At 31.8% G+C, this 17,064-nt stretch overlaps 2 protein-coding genes across 2 annotated transcripts; both read right to left on the bottom strand.

Moving 5' to 3' along the window:
• Positions 1-2,067: 2,067 nt before the first annotated feature.
• On the bottom strand, positions 2,068-5,717 carry LOC132742964 (uncharacterized). The gene is made up of 2 exons (XM_060731466.1): positions 5,526-5,717; positions 2,068-3,992 (listed from the first exon to the last, which is right to left on the bottom strand). Exons 1-2 carry the CDS (start codon positions 5,642-5,644, stop codon positions 3,818-3,820), a joined length of 294 nt encoding a protein of 97 aa, XP_060587449.1. The 5' UTR covers positions 5,645-5,717; the 3' UTR covers positions 2,068-3,817.
• Positions 5,718-14,381: 8,664 nt separating this feature from the next.
• LOC132742962 (uncharacterized) lies at positions 14,382-16,265 on the bottom strand. The gene is made up of 2 exons (XM_060731463.1): positions 16,027-16,265; positions 14,382-15,648 (listed from the first exon to the last, which is right to left on the bottom strand). The coding sequence occupies exons 1-2, from the start codon at positions 16,140-16,142 to the stop codon at positions 15,474-15,476; spliced, it is 291 nt and encodes a 96-aa protein (XP_060587446.1). The 5' UTR covers positions 16,143-16,265; the 3' UTR covers positions 14,382-15,473.
• Positions 16,266-17,064: the final 799 nt, after the last annotated feature.

Below are 17,064 nucleotides of genomic sequence, written 5' to 3'. Positions count from 1 at the left end.
TCACAGGGGAGAATTGCTTGAGGGAGGGTATAAAATTAATGTAGTTTTCCTAAAGTGATATTAAAATGAAATTATGATGTTTATTTATTGAATGAGTCACAACATATTGAGTTTTAGGTAACAGCCAGATTAATGTTGACATTCTGAGCTCATATTTACGTTTGTGCAGTGCATGTTTAATATACTATTTATACCTTTAATATTTATGAAAAAGTGTGTTTTTCCTTAGTTACATACAATGTTATTTATTTAAATTAGACAAAATCTCCTGTTAAGGAGATGTTCAGTGGGATTATTATATTTTCTATAGTGATTTCTTTGATTACAATATGTTCCACACTATTCCTCTTCAGTTGCTTTTTTTAAATTATTTTAAAAAGAATTGAGATTTGAGGAGAAGTTGACAAATACTTGTGGCAATTCAGTTATTATTTGAACACTTATTTATTTGGTATAAAGTCACTTGATATATGGGATGGTGAAATCATAATCAGTAGTCAAGTAATCAACAGTTATCAGTAACCAAAGTCATTTTCAATTACATGTAATTGTAATTTGATAATTTTCAAACCTAGATTTTGTTGTAATCATTGATTTTCATTTTGATTACTCTCTAAAGGCTGGTAAATGACTTAGAATAGTTTTCTACTTGTGCTTAAACAAGACAAATGAAGAAAATTCTTGAAAATAACAATGAACATTTTGAAGTATTGCATTTTTGCAGCAAGGTGAAAAAACTGTTAACAGATATCTTTGTAACTTAAGTCTAATTTTGTGTCTCTCTTATTTTTGTCTCATTCTATTTTGTATGCATTTTTCCTTTTTTTGAAATAAAGAAATAAGATTTGTTTTAGGAATGTGTAATTTTGTTTTGTGATTATCTTAATATCTATAAATTAAAATAACTAACAAAGGTAGGTACAATTCTATGTCCTGTGTGACTTGCTACATTATGAGGGTATGTTGATAACCCTTACAAAAGATTGCTTTAAAGAAATGTCTTATCCTAGTTAAATACATTGATCAAAATGCATGAAAAAGCAAGTCTAAAACACATTTCACTGTTTTTTATTGGATTATGACAAAATGAAGACAAAATGTCTTTGGCTGAATGATCCTTTAAAACTCAAAAAGACACCAGCTTGAGCTTGTATAATGATAATCTTTTGTCTTATTTAAATAGATAACAATATTAACAGCGAATATCTCATTTCATTTTACTCAACTATTCGAAGAGCAAGGACAGCTATTGTACTCGCCCAAGCGTCAGTTTGGTTAAATTTTTGTGTGAAATTTCTTATCTGCAAAACTATTAAAGGGAAGGGGTTGAAACTTCACACTCTTATTTGAGAGCGTAATAGGAGGTCACTTCTAAGGCCAATAACTCTAACATGGATTTGGACAGATTTATGGCCCTTTTGAAAATTCTACATTATCCAAGCTCTTGTATTACTATTAGTCTATCTTTACACTGACAAGCACGCTGTTCTATCAACAGCTGTTGGTTTTTCTTGGATAAAAAATTTTGGTTACAAAAGTAGATCAAAAGTGTATTGTCAGTTTGTCTGTAAATGATATCTGATGATTAAAATAGTACACGAGCTTTGTTAAAGTAACTTGCCATACAAATTACAGTTTTCTGTTTACAAATGTATGTCAGTCACTTATGTGTAGATCATACAATAGGCTTGCTGTGTTTACAATATCAACAAAATGTCAAATATGAACTGATAAGGACAACATTCATAGCCTTCATTTATTGAGTTATTTTTGATATTTGATATATACATATAAAACAAGCATGGACATAAAACTTTTATGGGGAGTTTGAAGTCAATGGGTACGCAATGGGGCTAAACACTACTTTCTACCTTCCTCATGTTTTTTGTTAGGCTTTTCAAAAGTGTCAAAGTAGCATGGACGAGCATCTTTTGCCGAGTTTGATATTTGTGGACATTCTGACTTTTGTAATGTTTCCAACAAAAATGATTTGCTATGAGCTAGTGATTCAATACGATTGGATTACCATTCGTTACACATGATTTGCATTAAAATAAAACTATGTGATAAATACTGAAAAGTTTATTATTTCAAATACAATGAACACATTACCAGAATTTACAAAATCATAAATAAAAATAGATAAAAACTACTTGAGAAATGCATACACATGGGATATAAAATACAATAAAAAAGTAGATTATTAAAGCACACAACATTTGGAAGTACAAGAGTGAGCTGCTTCAAAACTATCGGGTATTTCTATAAAAAATAACCTACTACAATTGTCAAATTGAGCTGATTTAGTGTTTAATAAATCTTTACATTAAATGCAAGACAGAAAATTTTACAATTATTTTTATTTTTTGGTTTAGTCACACCAATATTGTCAAGGTCATAAGATGATTTTCCAATTTTCATGGTGGCGGAAGACCTTTGGTTACATGAGTAGATCCATCAAATTCCTGTAAGCTATCTGGGTAGCTTTATGAGATTCAAACTCACAGATGTGAGAGCCCAGTGGTTTAAAGTCCGGGACCTTTATCACTTGGCCATGGAGCCCATCTTTATACATTGTTCAAGGTCTCCCTTTGTTATGTTCTATTAACAAAATTAAAGTTTTTGCTTTATAAAGTAACATGCTTTATAAATATTCTTTGCATATTAAGAATATAACAAACAAAAATAAAAACAAGAGGTATTCTTGAAATAATCTAAGAGTACACAGATCTGAAATATACAACAAAAAATGTATTAATCTCAAAATTATACAGTACAGTGTAGTCCTGTCATTTTCAACATTTTTATAGTAAATTTACTATTACACAAAAAAAACTATTTTTAATATTTTCATTTAAAAAATCATTATGGTGTAATTGGCTTACATATTCAATTCTGAAACAGAAAAATATTTAGTGAACGATATAAAAGAAGTAGTAGGCCAGAATTGCAGACTTAGGTAAACAAGTCTGTTCACAATGCTTTATGACTTTGAGCATATAATTAAAGTACAATGTATCAATTAATTAAGCCTACAGATAGATACAAATTCAATAGTAAAAATATATATACATATAATGCTGTAAAATAACAAAGAAACTGGCTTCATGCCAGTATGTACAAACATTAAACTATGATTACATACAATATGTATTAAATATAGAGATTAAATCAACAACATGTAAAAAATATTTTTTAGATCAACTCTTCAAAACTACAAGGCATAAGAATAATCTTGTAAAACTTTACAGCTATTAAGAACTATATTGGACTGTCTATAATTAGCAGAAAATGTCTTTTATTGTAAAATATGGAATCATATGAAATTACTTAAACTGGAAGAAAGATGTTCGTAAATTTCTGACAAAGTAGGTACATAAGTCTGAACTCACATCACTAAATGACAACCTACTGAAAAATCAGAAATATATTTAAACTTTTTTTCTGATATTGCCTTAAGATTTTATGAAAAAAAATATCAAAAGTGTTAAGTTTGAGGAAGAACTAAATTATCACATAAATATAATGTACACACTCTTTCTTGACATATAGAATGAAATGGAAGTTGTAAAGTACAATAAACTTTAAAAGGCTACAACCTGTTTCTAAAATTCAATATTGCACTGACTTATTGGATAGACAATATGTATTAATTTCATTTGGTACATAATATCTTTTCAGTTTTGTGTCACAATGTGTGTATTTTTCTTTAATAACACATCTCAGTCCATGAAAACAATCATTTGCAATCCACATATTCAAATTGTTTTTTTAAGATAATATGAGATGTAACAACTGGCAGATCTAGACATGTTCTCTACAAATTCTCGACTTTGTGGGCAAAAGCAAATATATGTTTTGCTATTTCTTTCTGGAGCTCTTCTTTTTTAGCATTGGGATGGTCCTTGACATATTTAGCAATTCCTGCTATCGTCTGAGTCCTCAGAGCATCAACTTCCCTCTCCCCACTCATCCGCTGGTAAATCTCATATCTGAAGTTAAATAAAAGATTTTATAAATTTATATTATTCATTATGCACACATGAATGAAGATCAGGTTGTACATGTACTATATTTTGCATTTGATGTTATCACATTTTAAATAGCATTAAGCAATTGGAAATGAAGGAAGTTGAATCAAAATCATATTTCAAATAGTTAAAATTTTATATGTTTTTTTTTTAAATACTGCAGTTTAGATTGTTTGGGAAAGGTAGGGGATGGTTAGGCCTAGGGTACTGGGTAGTGACCAGTTAACATGCCAGGCTATATCAGGAGTAGATAGTGTATAGAAGGCTCATCGAGTATTTGCCTCCCCTAATCCCTCCTGAGGAGTGCATGTCTGTCCATTGATTTTCAGGTGAAAATAGTCTGGGGAGGATCTAATCATCTAGTTTAATTTATTCGGCATGAACTGTTTGACCTATTTATAGTTCTGGCTTCCAAAACTTTCTATGCTGCTTTTTAATATTTTTGTTTTTCATCTGTTACGAAACTTAACCAGAATACAATGTAGTATCAATTGATTTAACCTTTTCATTTGCAAATACCCTTGTCCCAATTTACTCTTGTGCATTTTGCGATAAAACAATTATTTTAATATCGTTCTATACCATTTAAAATATCAAAACATTAATACTGTTATTAAAATTGCCTATTTAACAGTGAAACATCAATTACGCCGACTACAGTCGGCCAAGACATTTAGGAGCTTCGCGAGACCTACTACTGTGTGACATCATTCGCGGGAACCAATTAGAGAAGAGTCGTGGACTTTATTTAGAACATCTTTGTTGACATGATTTCAATATTTATAATTCAAGATAATGTTTTTATTTATTTTCTTTTTTTTTTCAGTACTTTATAATGAAATTATATTGAATACAAAAGTCAGTTTATCACCTTTTTTAATATCTTTAAAAAAGTAATTTATAATAAAGTTGGAAGCACATGGGTTCTGTTTTCATAAAGGTCAATCACGGGTCAAACAATTTGGCAATATGGCAGCCAAGTGCTGAATTTTTTACCTGTCAGAAACTATTAGGTAGTTTATGTTCGCAATAAGTTTTTCATACGTCCATTCTTGCCTTATTAACAGATTTTACATAGTTTTATCAAGGTATGCTTCACTTTACTTCATGGCATGTTCGATGAATGAATATGAGCGTGTCAGTTTCCTTGCACGATTGTTGGTGGACTTTCCCTATGGGTCTGTCTTCAGCTTTCACGTCATGTCATAGTATATAAACAGGTACGCTGAAGACCTTAAGCTACCTATTTTACAGACTTTTTTTTTTCATACTGTGAGACGATTAAAACATCGCTCGTCCAATATTATCTCAATGTCTCTTTGACAAGTCTAATTAGTTGGACTAGAGGTGGAGGGGGGGGGGATTTAGTCAGATTGATCAAATAATCATATTTTTTTTTAAAAGATCACTTCTTAATAAAACTTAATGTAATCACAACAGAAGCCTTGTAAATTGTAAGTTATTATTGTTGAAGAAACTGAATCCTTTACGAACCCAACTCTGAATGAAGACAGTTTTTCTAACATTCCAGAATCGCCATTTTGGATCCATTGAAGAGTTGCAATCGTCTGCAACATATCTGCATTTCCTAAAGAAAATGAACTTAAATCCATTTTTTTTTCTTAATAAAATATTACTTCCGGGATAAAATCAATGTCAACGAAACGCTTGCAAAAACCGGTGATAAAAACATTACCATACTATTTGAAACGCAACTTTTCGGCCCTTTCCGCTAGTCTTCGGATAAGTTTTTTTAGCGTCCATGTACGGATATATTAAATTCGGTCATATGTTTTGCATAACACGTAGACATTTGTAAATATAATGCCTACTGTATTGAGTTGAGTTGTTTATTTTTTGCACGGGAGAAAAGTGAAAGAAAATACTGAAAACGAAGACTTTCTCGTCGACAGATACTTTCTAAAATTGACAGACAGAAATATGTGCGGTGTATGCAAGCTGTGCAACAGTCATTATTTGAATTATGTGATTTGAATTTGTTTCTTGACATTGATATACCTTGTATATATATACTACATAGTGGTCATCTACCCGTGACGCTTTTTTCTACACAAATCCACGTCCGATTTGTCATTGAGGCCCGTCATGGGTGTTACAATTGATATATGGAGAGGGCGTATAGGATGTTTTAGTCAACCTTGTAAGACCAGGAATAGAACTCAACATTTAACTTTAAATAAAGGCTATGTCTGCTTGAGCATTTGCATTGCCCTTTTTCTGCTTCTCACTTTGATTGGTGGTATTGAGCCAAATCCCGGCCCCGGTCCCGGTACGAGGAGGGGTAGTATTTCAAATGCACGCAGTGCTGTAACTAGATCAGGTGGGAGAATCGCGGAAAATCCAAGAGGCCAACAGGAACGTGAAAATGATTCATTCACAAATACACAGTCAACTAGTTTGAATAGTTCTCAATCTACTCTTAATACGTGGTTTCAGGCTAGTCCAATCAATAACTCTGATGCAGCGTCTCGTTCAACTGGAGCAACAAGTAATTCAACCAACAGTCCTGTGCGAAATACACCTGTAAATGACACTATGCCCATGTCTATTTTGTTAGATATACAAGCTCATGTTCGCGGTTTAGACAGGAAATTTGACACACTTGAGCAGTCCATTAATGACTTAAAATCAGAGAAATTTAAACTACGTGAGCAAAATGTAAAACTGACGGGCAAAGTAGATAAATTAGCAACTCTTGTTAACGAGCTAGAAATCTCAAATAATTCTATAAACGAAAAACACGAACAGCTTGAAAGTCAGTCAAGGCGCCAAAACCTTATATTTTATGATATAAAAGAATCGCATAAAGAAACATGGGAACAATCCGAGCAGGTAGTACGTGACTATATTCGTGATGAGCTTAATATGAACGAATCTGATATAAGAATAGAAAGAGCACATCGTTTATACAGTAAAAACAAGCCTCGCCCACTTATTGTTAAGTTCTCCTTCTACAAAGACAAGGAAACTGTGCTGAAGAAGTATCGCGAAATCACCAAGGCAGCGCGTAATCAGCGTAACCATGACGACAACATTAGTGGCCCAGGGTCAGACCGGCACAATGATGTTTCTTCTTCCGGTTCAAATGTTAGGATCAGTGAGGACTTCCCGAAACGAGTTAGAAATATACGTGCCCTTTTAATACCTTTTCTAAAAGAGGCTATTAGCAAGGGTGAAAATGCGTTTTTACGATATGACAAACTCGTCATAAATCATCGTGTTTATTCATACGACAATGAGAAAGAATGTCCGGTTCCGGTTACAAGATAGGAGATCGCCAAGGTCCCAAGTACCAACAATGACAACTGTCTTCAGTCTTTTCAAAACTCTAATGTTATTCTCCATGAAACAAACTTTGGGCATCACTTCCGCAATGAAAATGACTATTCTATTAATATTGATTTAAAGATGTGTTCCTGGAATATTGAAGGATTAAAAAAATATTATAATGATATTAGCTTTCAGTCATACTGTTCACGCTTTGATATATTAAGTTTCTGTGAAACTTGGGGTGTTTCAAATGATGAATTCGAAAACTTTTTACCTGGATATACAAACTTTAACTTTTGTAGAAGAAAGAAGAATACAGCTGCACGTGGTTCCGGAGGCGTGACGGTTTTTGTTAAAGACTGGTTGATCAAACGTGGGTCTATAAAACGTATATTTGATAATATTACTGAATGTGTAGTGCTATTAATTAGTGCTGAATCTATGATTTATGTGAATGATGTTATTCTTATATTTACATATGTATCTCCAGAATACTCGTCTATTTATTCGATTGAAGATAATAATGGTATTGAAATTTTGAATACAAGTATTAGTCAGATTAAAGGTAAATATCCCGATGCAGAATTATTTTTGGCGGGAGATTTAAATTCACGTATAAAAAACTTCAATGACTTTGTGTTAGATGATAATCTATTGTTTATATTTGGTGATGATGTACCATACCCAGAAGATGATTTTAATATGCCTAGATTATCTAAAGATACAGAGTTTAATCGTTTTGGATTATCACTTATTGAATTATGTTGTACTTATGGTATACATGTACATGTTTTTAATGGAAGATTTTTTGATGATATTCCTGGTAACTATACTTGTTTAGCAAATAATGGAGCCAGTGTTGTAGATTATATGGCAGCTACTACTAGTTTGTTTAAATATGTAACATATTTTAAAGTTGATAATAATGACGAGTCTGTACATTTTCCTATTATTTGCCATTTTTCATTCCCTTCTATAGGTAGTCAAAATCAGTATAATTTTGAAAATGGTGAGAATATGTCACCATGGCTGAAGTATAAGTGGAAACCAGAATTCAAAGAAAATTTTATAAATAATCTTACGCCTAAGTTTCAACAATTTGATGAAATACGTATTAATTCACAGAATAGAACTTTGTCCTCGTTTCTTCCAGACTTTTTAGATATCTTAAAAGTTTCTGCAGATGATATGAAATGTAAACATCACAAAAACGTATCATCTCAACCATTATGGTGGGATAACCAATGTCAAATTCTAAAAAGAGATAAAACCCGTTTTCTTAGACAGTTCCGGGTTTCAAATGAAAGAGATGATTTAATAAAATATAAAACGTCCAAAAACAAATTTAAAGCACTATGTAAAAATAAACAGTATTTTCACTGCAAAGCTAAACGGAAGCTGTTGGTTGATTCCAGGAAAAATGCAAAACAATTCTGGAATATTCTTAAAAAAGGTAATAGTAAAGAAAATGCAGATTCTTTAATAACATGTAATGAATGGTATGATTATTTTAAATTACTCTTGAATCCTGTAACTGGGGAAAATAGTTCTATCGATGAGCAGCCCGTGGTCAATGTGAATCGTGATTACTTAAATTGTGACGAAATTAACGTTCCTATATCTGATCTAGAAATAATGCAAAGTATAGACCATTTACGTGCTAACCGGTCGCCTGGACCTGATGGTGTCTGCTTAGAAATGTACAAACATTCTATTCATATAATTTTACCATTTTTGAATGCTCTTTTTAATGAAATTTTTGAAAACGGAAACTTCCCAGAAGAATGGAGTCAAAGTATTATCACTCCAATACATAAGAAAGGTTCTAAATCAGATCCAAATAATTATCGAGGTATTTCTTTAATAGATTCCCTATGTAAAATATTTGTTAATATATTAACTATTCGTCTTACTAAATGGTGTGATAACTATAATGTAATTGATGAGTCTCAAGCTGGATTTAGGAAAGGCTATTCAACAATTGATAATATTTTTACTCTAATGTCTTTGATCCAGAAGTACCTGTCGAAGAAACGGGGTAGATTTTATTGTATATACATAGATTTTGCAAAAGCTTTTGACAGTATTCAGCATCAAAAATTATGGGACGCTTTTTCTAGAAATAAGATCAATGGAAAATTTTTAATAATAATAAAATCTATGTATGCAAAACTTAAATCATGTGTTAAAGTTGATGACAAACTAACAAGCTTCTTCTCATGTAATACTGGAACAAGGCAGGGCTGTGTTGGAAGTCCGATAATTTTTTCACTTTTCATAAATGATCTAGTTACTTTTTTGCATGAAAAATGTAATAGAGGTATTTTTGTATCCAATGACATTGAAGAGTTAATTGCTCTTATGTTTGCTGATGATGTGTCTAGCTTTTCTGACACCGTTATAAATCTACAGCAGCAAATAAATTATATTGAAGATTATTGTAAATCTGTTAAGATGAAGATAAACTTAAGCAAAACGAAAATCATTGTTTTTAGAAATGGCGGTGTTTTGAAACAAACTGAAAAATGGTTGTTTAATAATGAACCTATTGAAGTTGTTCCATTTTACAAATATTTAGGTGTATTTTTCACACCAAAGTTAGTATGGTCCAAAACACAAGAGATGCTTGCACTACAAGGACTTAAAGCTTCTGCTTGTATATTCAATTTTCAAAGACAATTTGGTCACATTGATCCTATTGATATGTTCAAAATTTTTGATTCAATGGTAAAACCTATATTGTGTTATGCGTCAGAAATCTGGGGTTATAATTATGTTGATAAGATTGAATCTGTACAAGTTAAATTCTGTAAACAATATTGTAACTTGTCACAAAATACAACAAGCTATTTTGCTCTTGGTGAATGTGGAAGATTACCTCTCTGTACTATCTATATGACAAATTGTGTTAAATACTGGTTAAAACTGACACGTATGGGAGATCATAGGTACCCAAAACATTGTTATTTGATGTTAAAACGACTACACGAATCTGGACGGAAAACATGGGCTGGCAATATTAAAGATATGCTATTTCAATTTGGTTTTGGATACGTATGGATCTCTCATGATGTCGGTGATGACTTGAATTTCATTAATATGTTTAAGCAACGCTTATTTGATTGTTATTCACAAAACTGGCATAATGCTGTTGATTCTTCTCCTAAAGCATTACATTACAAGTACTTTAAGACTTTACTTAATGTTGAACGATATTTAAGTTTAGATTTAGCATATAAGTATAGAAGAGCTTTTTCTAATTTTCGCTGTTCATGTCATAATCTTATGATAGAGAAAGGTAGACATATTGGAATAGATAGAGATTTAAGATATTGCTTTCATTGCCTAAAGACAAATATTTATGTTATTGAGGATGAATATCATTTTTTCTTTGAATGTTCACTATATAACAATATCAGAGCTGTCTATTTTAAAGATACATGGTTACATCATCATTCCCACCATTTATTTTATTCTCTCATGTCATCAACAATAATAAATGAAGTAATATCTATTGCTAAATATATATATTATGCAATGAATGTAAGAAAGGAAGAGATAAATACTGTATAATTATTTACAAATTCAATTCATTACATCTAGTAACAAATGTAGTTGCAATTTATCACTCTACTGTTTGATGTATTGTTGTACTTTGTATTTTGGGCCTGAGGCCTATATTACTAGAAAATAAACTGAAACTGAAACTATAACTTTCAAATTAATTATGTTTTTATGATTTTACTTTTACCAGTGTGTTATGAAAAAATGCACATTATGAGGTTATAATAAATTGTTTGATAGATTTGAATGGTATTGAATGAGTACACAGTTGTTGAATATATTTCAAATTAATTAATATGTTTTTATGATTTTACTTTTACCAGTGTGTTATGAAAAATGCACATTATGAGGTTATAATAAATTGTTTGTTAGATTTGAATGCTATTGAATGAGTACACAGTTGTTAAATATATTTCTTCTTTTTTCTATTGGCGTAATTAAGAGTAACTTTTACATATTTCTATCCACGAAGTTATTGGTGTAAGAGGGCCTTTCACATAATGTCTACCTATTACTAATCGGATATATATATTAACGGTAAATATATGGTTATATGATGGTCAATATACGTACCTGTACTAATTAATGGAGTAAAAGTTACTTTGATATATGTCTACTCATTACTAATGGAGAAAGATTTAGAGTACTTTAGAGCGCATGTATTTGGCTCATGTTTATTGTAAATATCAACAATTGTGCCATATATTTTTATATTGTCATTTGCTAAAATGAACCTCTCATATGATAAAATATTTTATTTCACATAATGTAAAATGTAACCAATTAAAAATATGATCTTCTAGCATTTTTATCACTTGACATGTTCTTTTATAAATAATTATTGGATCTCATCTTATCAATTAAGCCTCATTTTTATTTCCCGAGTCCAAAAAAAAACCGTATCAAATACATATTCTACTCCATTACTCCATTTAGAGTTGTTTTTATTCCATGAATCCCAAATTCCATATCAAATTCAATATTAATATTGTACTCTATCTTGCTGCGTTTTCATTTCCCGTGCCAAAAGTAACCACAGACTGTAATTTAAGTCCGTGATGTAACTGTATCCTAATATATTTTTTTCTTTTGTTTTGTTTAAATTATTGTGTTTTCTCTTGAAGAATCTGTGGTGTGCAAAAAAAGAGGTTGGCGCCTCATCCAATTATATACTGGAAAAAAGAAAAGAAACTTCCCCTGTATTTAAGTGCAGAAATACACAAATATGAAAATCAGGATTAAGTAGACTGTATTGAAAGAGTATTTTATTGATTTTTTTGTAAAAAAATATTGCTTAAGGTTTATCCAAAAGTATTGAAATGGTTGTTTATTTGTTTAATTGGGAACGTTGTACGTCACACCGACACATTATAGGTCATATGGCGACGTTACAGCTTTACTGGTGAAGGACGACCTCAGGTGTCCGTGCATTAATTATTTCAGGCAGGTACGAGCACCTGAATAGAACCACATACGTTCCGTAAGCTAGCTGGATAGCTTCCTCACATGAAATCTTCCAAAGTCCGTGTCCTGATTAGAACCCACAGCGGTGAGGGGCAAGTGGTTTGAATTCAACGACCTTAACCACTTGGCCACGGACGCCCCCTAGTGAAATGGTAGGTAAAGTGCAGAAGGGGTTGCCCAACAAAATCACAAATTAATATCGGGTATGACCACCTCAGCATGAAGGCATTTAATGCCAGCGTATTGATTTCGGCTTGTGGAATGTTGTTTCATTCCTGAATTAAGGTAGTCTTACTGTAATGCTTTTCCGCCATCGGCCCATCGTAGCAAATCGGTTATTTCCGGAACTTTATTTTTTATCAAAATCTTGGGCATTAGATTATTAACAATCACTCATCCTTTATCGCTATGTACTAAATAGAGGATATTGAATGAGTGTAAGTTCAATACTGAATTTATTGCACAAGTTGAATAAAATTATATTATGCGAGCATAATATTATTTTATTCAACGAGTGCAATAAATTCAGTAATGAACTTACACGAATTTAATATTCTATTTATCACATACCCAAAATAAAGACTGTTTAAAGTGAAATAAGAGTCATTTTTCACTGACGCGCCTATAGTTCAACGCTAACATTTAGCGCTCTTTACACTATGTTTGTATAACGCTAATGACGTCACGTCAAAATATATGCACGGCCGTGCAATACCATATTTACGGAGTCGCAAAATCGGCACGGGTGTGTGATAAATTCCGATCATAAATGGTTAAGATTATTGAATACCGAATATTGTGAAAAATAAGGTTCCGGAAATGACCGATTTTTTACGATATTGTTTGATGTTAGAAATTTTTGGCGGTAAAGCATTACAGTATGACTACCTTAAGGCTTGTCTTATGACGGGGAAACAAGGCGACGTTAAATACACGCTGCTCCAAATATCCCAAAGGTGTTTAATGGCTTTTGGTAGGCCAGTCATAATCAAATGCAATGTTATTCGCACTGAGGAAATTCACAGTGTCCCTAGATGTATGACTTGTGACATAATCATGTTTAAAAGAGTGTTATTGGCATTATTTCTTATCTCCTACTGTACATCAGCTCGATGAATGGAAACCCTCGACTCGTCAGAGAAAAGAACGTTATTCCTTTTATCACGATTTACGCGGCGACGTCGCCTCAAAACACGTATGGTTGGCGTCAATGTAGCCCACCTTTGCGCACAGTTTGGCAGATATACGGTTGATATTGTGTAACAGGGGTGTTAGCTGCAATAGCTATGGCAGTTTGGAAGTGATTGTGCAGGTGGGTGTTCCGAATATAGCGGTCTTGGGCAGGCGTCATGACGCACGGAAGTCCACTACGTGGTATATCTTCTGTATGTCCTGTTGCTTGAAACGTTGCCTAAGGTGTAGAATAGCAGGAGTAGAACAACCAATATTCATAGCGACAGCATTCATCGTCACTCCAGCATTAATTAAGCATGCCAATCGCACGTTCGCGTAAATTTTGTGAAACTCTAGGCATATCATGAGTCTATAAAATTACAATGAAAGGTTTCATAAAATATACACGGATCTACAGCTGGTCCATGCATGCACGTGAAAATCGCGGTCAGCTGGTTTCTCCTGCAATTCGGACACACAATCGTCTTCCCGAATATATGTATCTCATTTGACATTTTGATTTTTTTAAATAACACTATATCTCCACTTAAACACAGGGGAAGTTTCTTTTTTTTATCAGTATATATGTAAAGGTTATCACTTTTGGGGATATCAAGATGAAAATTTATAGTTGTCAACCAAAATGCATTAGCTAAACTAGCTGTATACTGGTGGCAATGGCTTATCACTTTCTGTTCCAGCAAGGTAAAGGTTAGTCCAATATTTTGACTGCAAGATTTTACTAACTGATATTACACAGACGTCGGTCTTTTGTTGGGCTAGGTAAAGGTTAAAAAACTTGTGTTCTTTCCCTGTATATGTGACCTTGAAACAAATAATAAAACATAAAAGAAATCATTCATTTTTTTATTTTAATTAATAAATGTGATTTAAATATTGTAACAACAATAAAAATACATAAGACTAGGTAACTATCTGTTTTTCTGTTCCTGATAACTTTCACTATGTTTAGAAGGTTACATGAATTTGATAATACATAATTCAAGACAGGGGATATATGGCCGGCATAAACACAACAAGAAAAAGTCATGTATAAAAATATATACTGTAAGAAATAATAAATTCAATTTCAATATTACTTGTATTTAATACATATTTTTACAAAATAGGTTAATGATTGAAAGTGGTGATAAAATCAAGCATATAAATTTAGAAAAAATATGTTTTGTATTTGGATAATTCTTTTAAAAAACAACTTTTGTGCACCAGTGACATGACATTGTATATTATCTAGCAAAATCAAATTGCATAAAACTTAACCATATTGTGCTAAAACTATATGATTTTTTACAAACAATTATTGATGCTTAAACAAAAATTATAGTAAAAACCATTCAAATGAAAATACTTTTTCACACTGTTCTATCACACTGTTCTATAAATTCCATCTGTTGAAAATACAATTTTGATACCAAATATTGTTTGGCAATGTTTCAAAATAGTCTAAATTCATAAATAACTTTTCTGAGTTTGGTGTAATTTCGTTGTACCATACACAAAGGGAGGTAATCAATAAATTATTATGATAATCATATGCAATAATATATGTATACATTGTATATATATATATATATATATATATATATATATATATATTTTTTGAAATAATACTCTGCAAATCCATTGCAATACATTTATATTACCATTTTAATTTTTACTTATAGAGCATGATTTAAAATTTTACAGAAACTATTTATTTTGAAATTGTGAATATTCATCAAATTAATATAATAATGATTAACAATTATTATACATAGGCATGCTGGAAGGGAAAACAAACTTTCTAAATTGTTTCAAGTGATTTTGTCCATTTCGTAAAGTGAATAACAGTTAGTATGGCAATAAATAACCTATTCTTTGTATCTTTTGTTCTAATTTAGATTGAACACCTTTAAACTATTGGTCGATATTCTATCCAATTTTTTCTATTCAAATTCTATCCACTTTGTGAGCAAAAGCAAAAATATGTTTTGCAATTTCTTTTTGAAGATCCTCTCTTTTTGCTTTTGGGTGGTCTTTTACATATTTTGCAATGGCAGCTATTGTTTGTGCTCTAAGGGCATCCACCTCTCTTTCACCACTCATCCGCTGGTAAATCTCATATCTGAAATAAAATTCTATTTGAAAGACCCTGTTCGGGGGGAAATGTCTATACAATTGTGTGAAACATCTTTACAAGTTTAAAGGGAAATGACTCTATAAAAATTCTATTTAAAATGAAGACTGCATTATAATACACTTATTCTTTATAAAGTCCGAATCACGAAACTGCAATGGTACGAAGCCTTTCAAGTTTCAGCTTCAACATACCCTAGTCGAACTAATTTTAGGCTACTGCGTAACGAGATATGGAGCTATTTTCGTGTCTGGGCAATATCTCGCCTCTGGGCAATATATCGCCTCTAAAAGCGAGATTTTGCTCCAAACGAAAATATCACATAATCTAGCTTTGGCACGTCAATATATTTTGACTACAACATACCCAAGTCTGAACATGGCAACTTTCTCACTCATTGCCGAGTCGCCGTGGATCCATTGTAATGCAGCGATCGTTTGGATTATATCAGCATTTCCCATAGACCAGTCACTGAAATCCATTTTCAATCAAAATATCACAATTTCCCTTTTCTTTCAATAAATCAATAGGACAGTTTGCGTATATTTCAAAATTGACAGAATGTTACTTCCGTAAACAAACATAGACGCTTTATCGGATACCATAAAGCATCTGAATGATAAAAAGCCTTACCATACGGTAAGCAAATGTTTGTTGGTCAAATCCGCTTTTGCATTTTCCGATAAACGCAAAACTGTAAAAAAAGAAAGAACATCCGATGTCTTTCAATGAAGGATTAATTTTTGGGAGCTTGTAGTATATACTATTATATGTAAATACATGTAATTAATGTAAAGCTGATTGAAGGGGTTTAGATATTCCTGTGATGTGTATAGCTAGCTCTTGCAAAACTGAAGTTTGGCAAAGATTTCTATGAATTCTATAAAGTCTATTGAGTCGAGTAAAGAAGTTTTTTAAAGACAGTATGGTACTTTTGGTAATTTGTACATGTATTTATTATTTCCACGTCACTTATTCAGGATTAAAAAATGGAGTCAGCTATAGACATATATATTTTTTAATGTTTGAATGATATGAAATAGCAGAGACATAGATAAATAGTTATCTATGTCTCTGGAAATAGTTAGAGATACAGATACCTATGTAGTGAATAAAGGAGGACCCAGAAACATTTTGCTTGTATTTATTGCTAACATGACCATATATCTTTAGTAAAACTTGTATTATGTTCTAGTTTTTAAGACGTTCATAAAACCATTTGGGTTGTGATCAGCTAAATCTTGTATAGGTAAATTGTTATGTAAATGGATACAATTAAAATCCTTTAAAACCAACCCGACTGAAAATGTAAGTAAACTGTAATTAGATTTTGTTCCCGGTATTTGCACATCTGTCCAGCCTGACATGATCCTGTACTGTTGGTAGAGCTCTCCTTTAAACTTG

This window comes from Ruditapes philippinarum, unplaced genomic scaffold, assembly GCF_026571515.1.
Source record: "Ruditapes philippinarum isolate M1 unplaced genomic scaffold, ASM2657151v2 ctg7094_1_1_1_1, whole genome shotgun sequence".
In the NCBI taxonomy this organism is placed as follows: Eukaryota; Metazoa; Mollusca; class Bivalvia; order Venerida; family Veneridae; genus Ruditapes; species Ruditapes philippinarum.
This window is presented reverse-complemented; position numbering and strand designations above follow the sequence as displayed.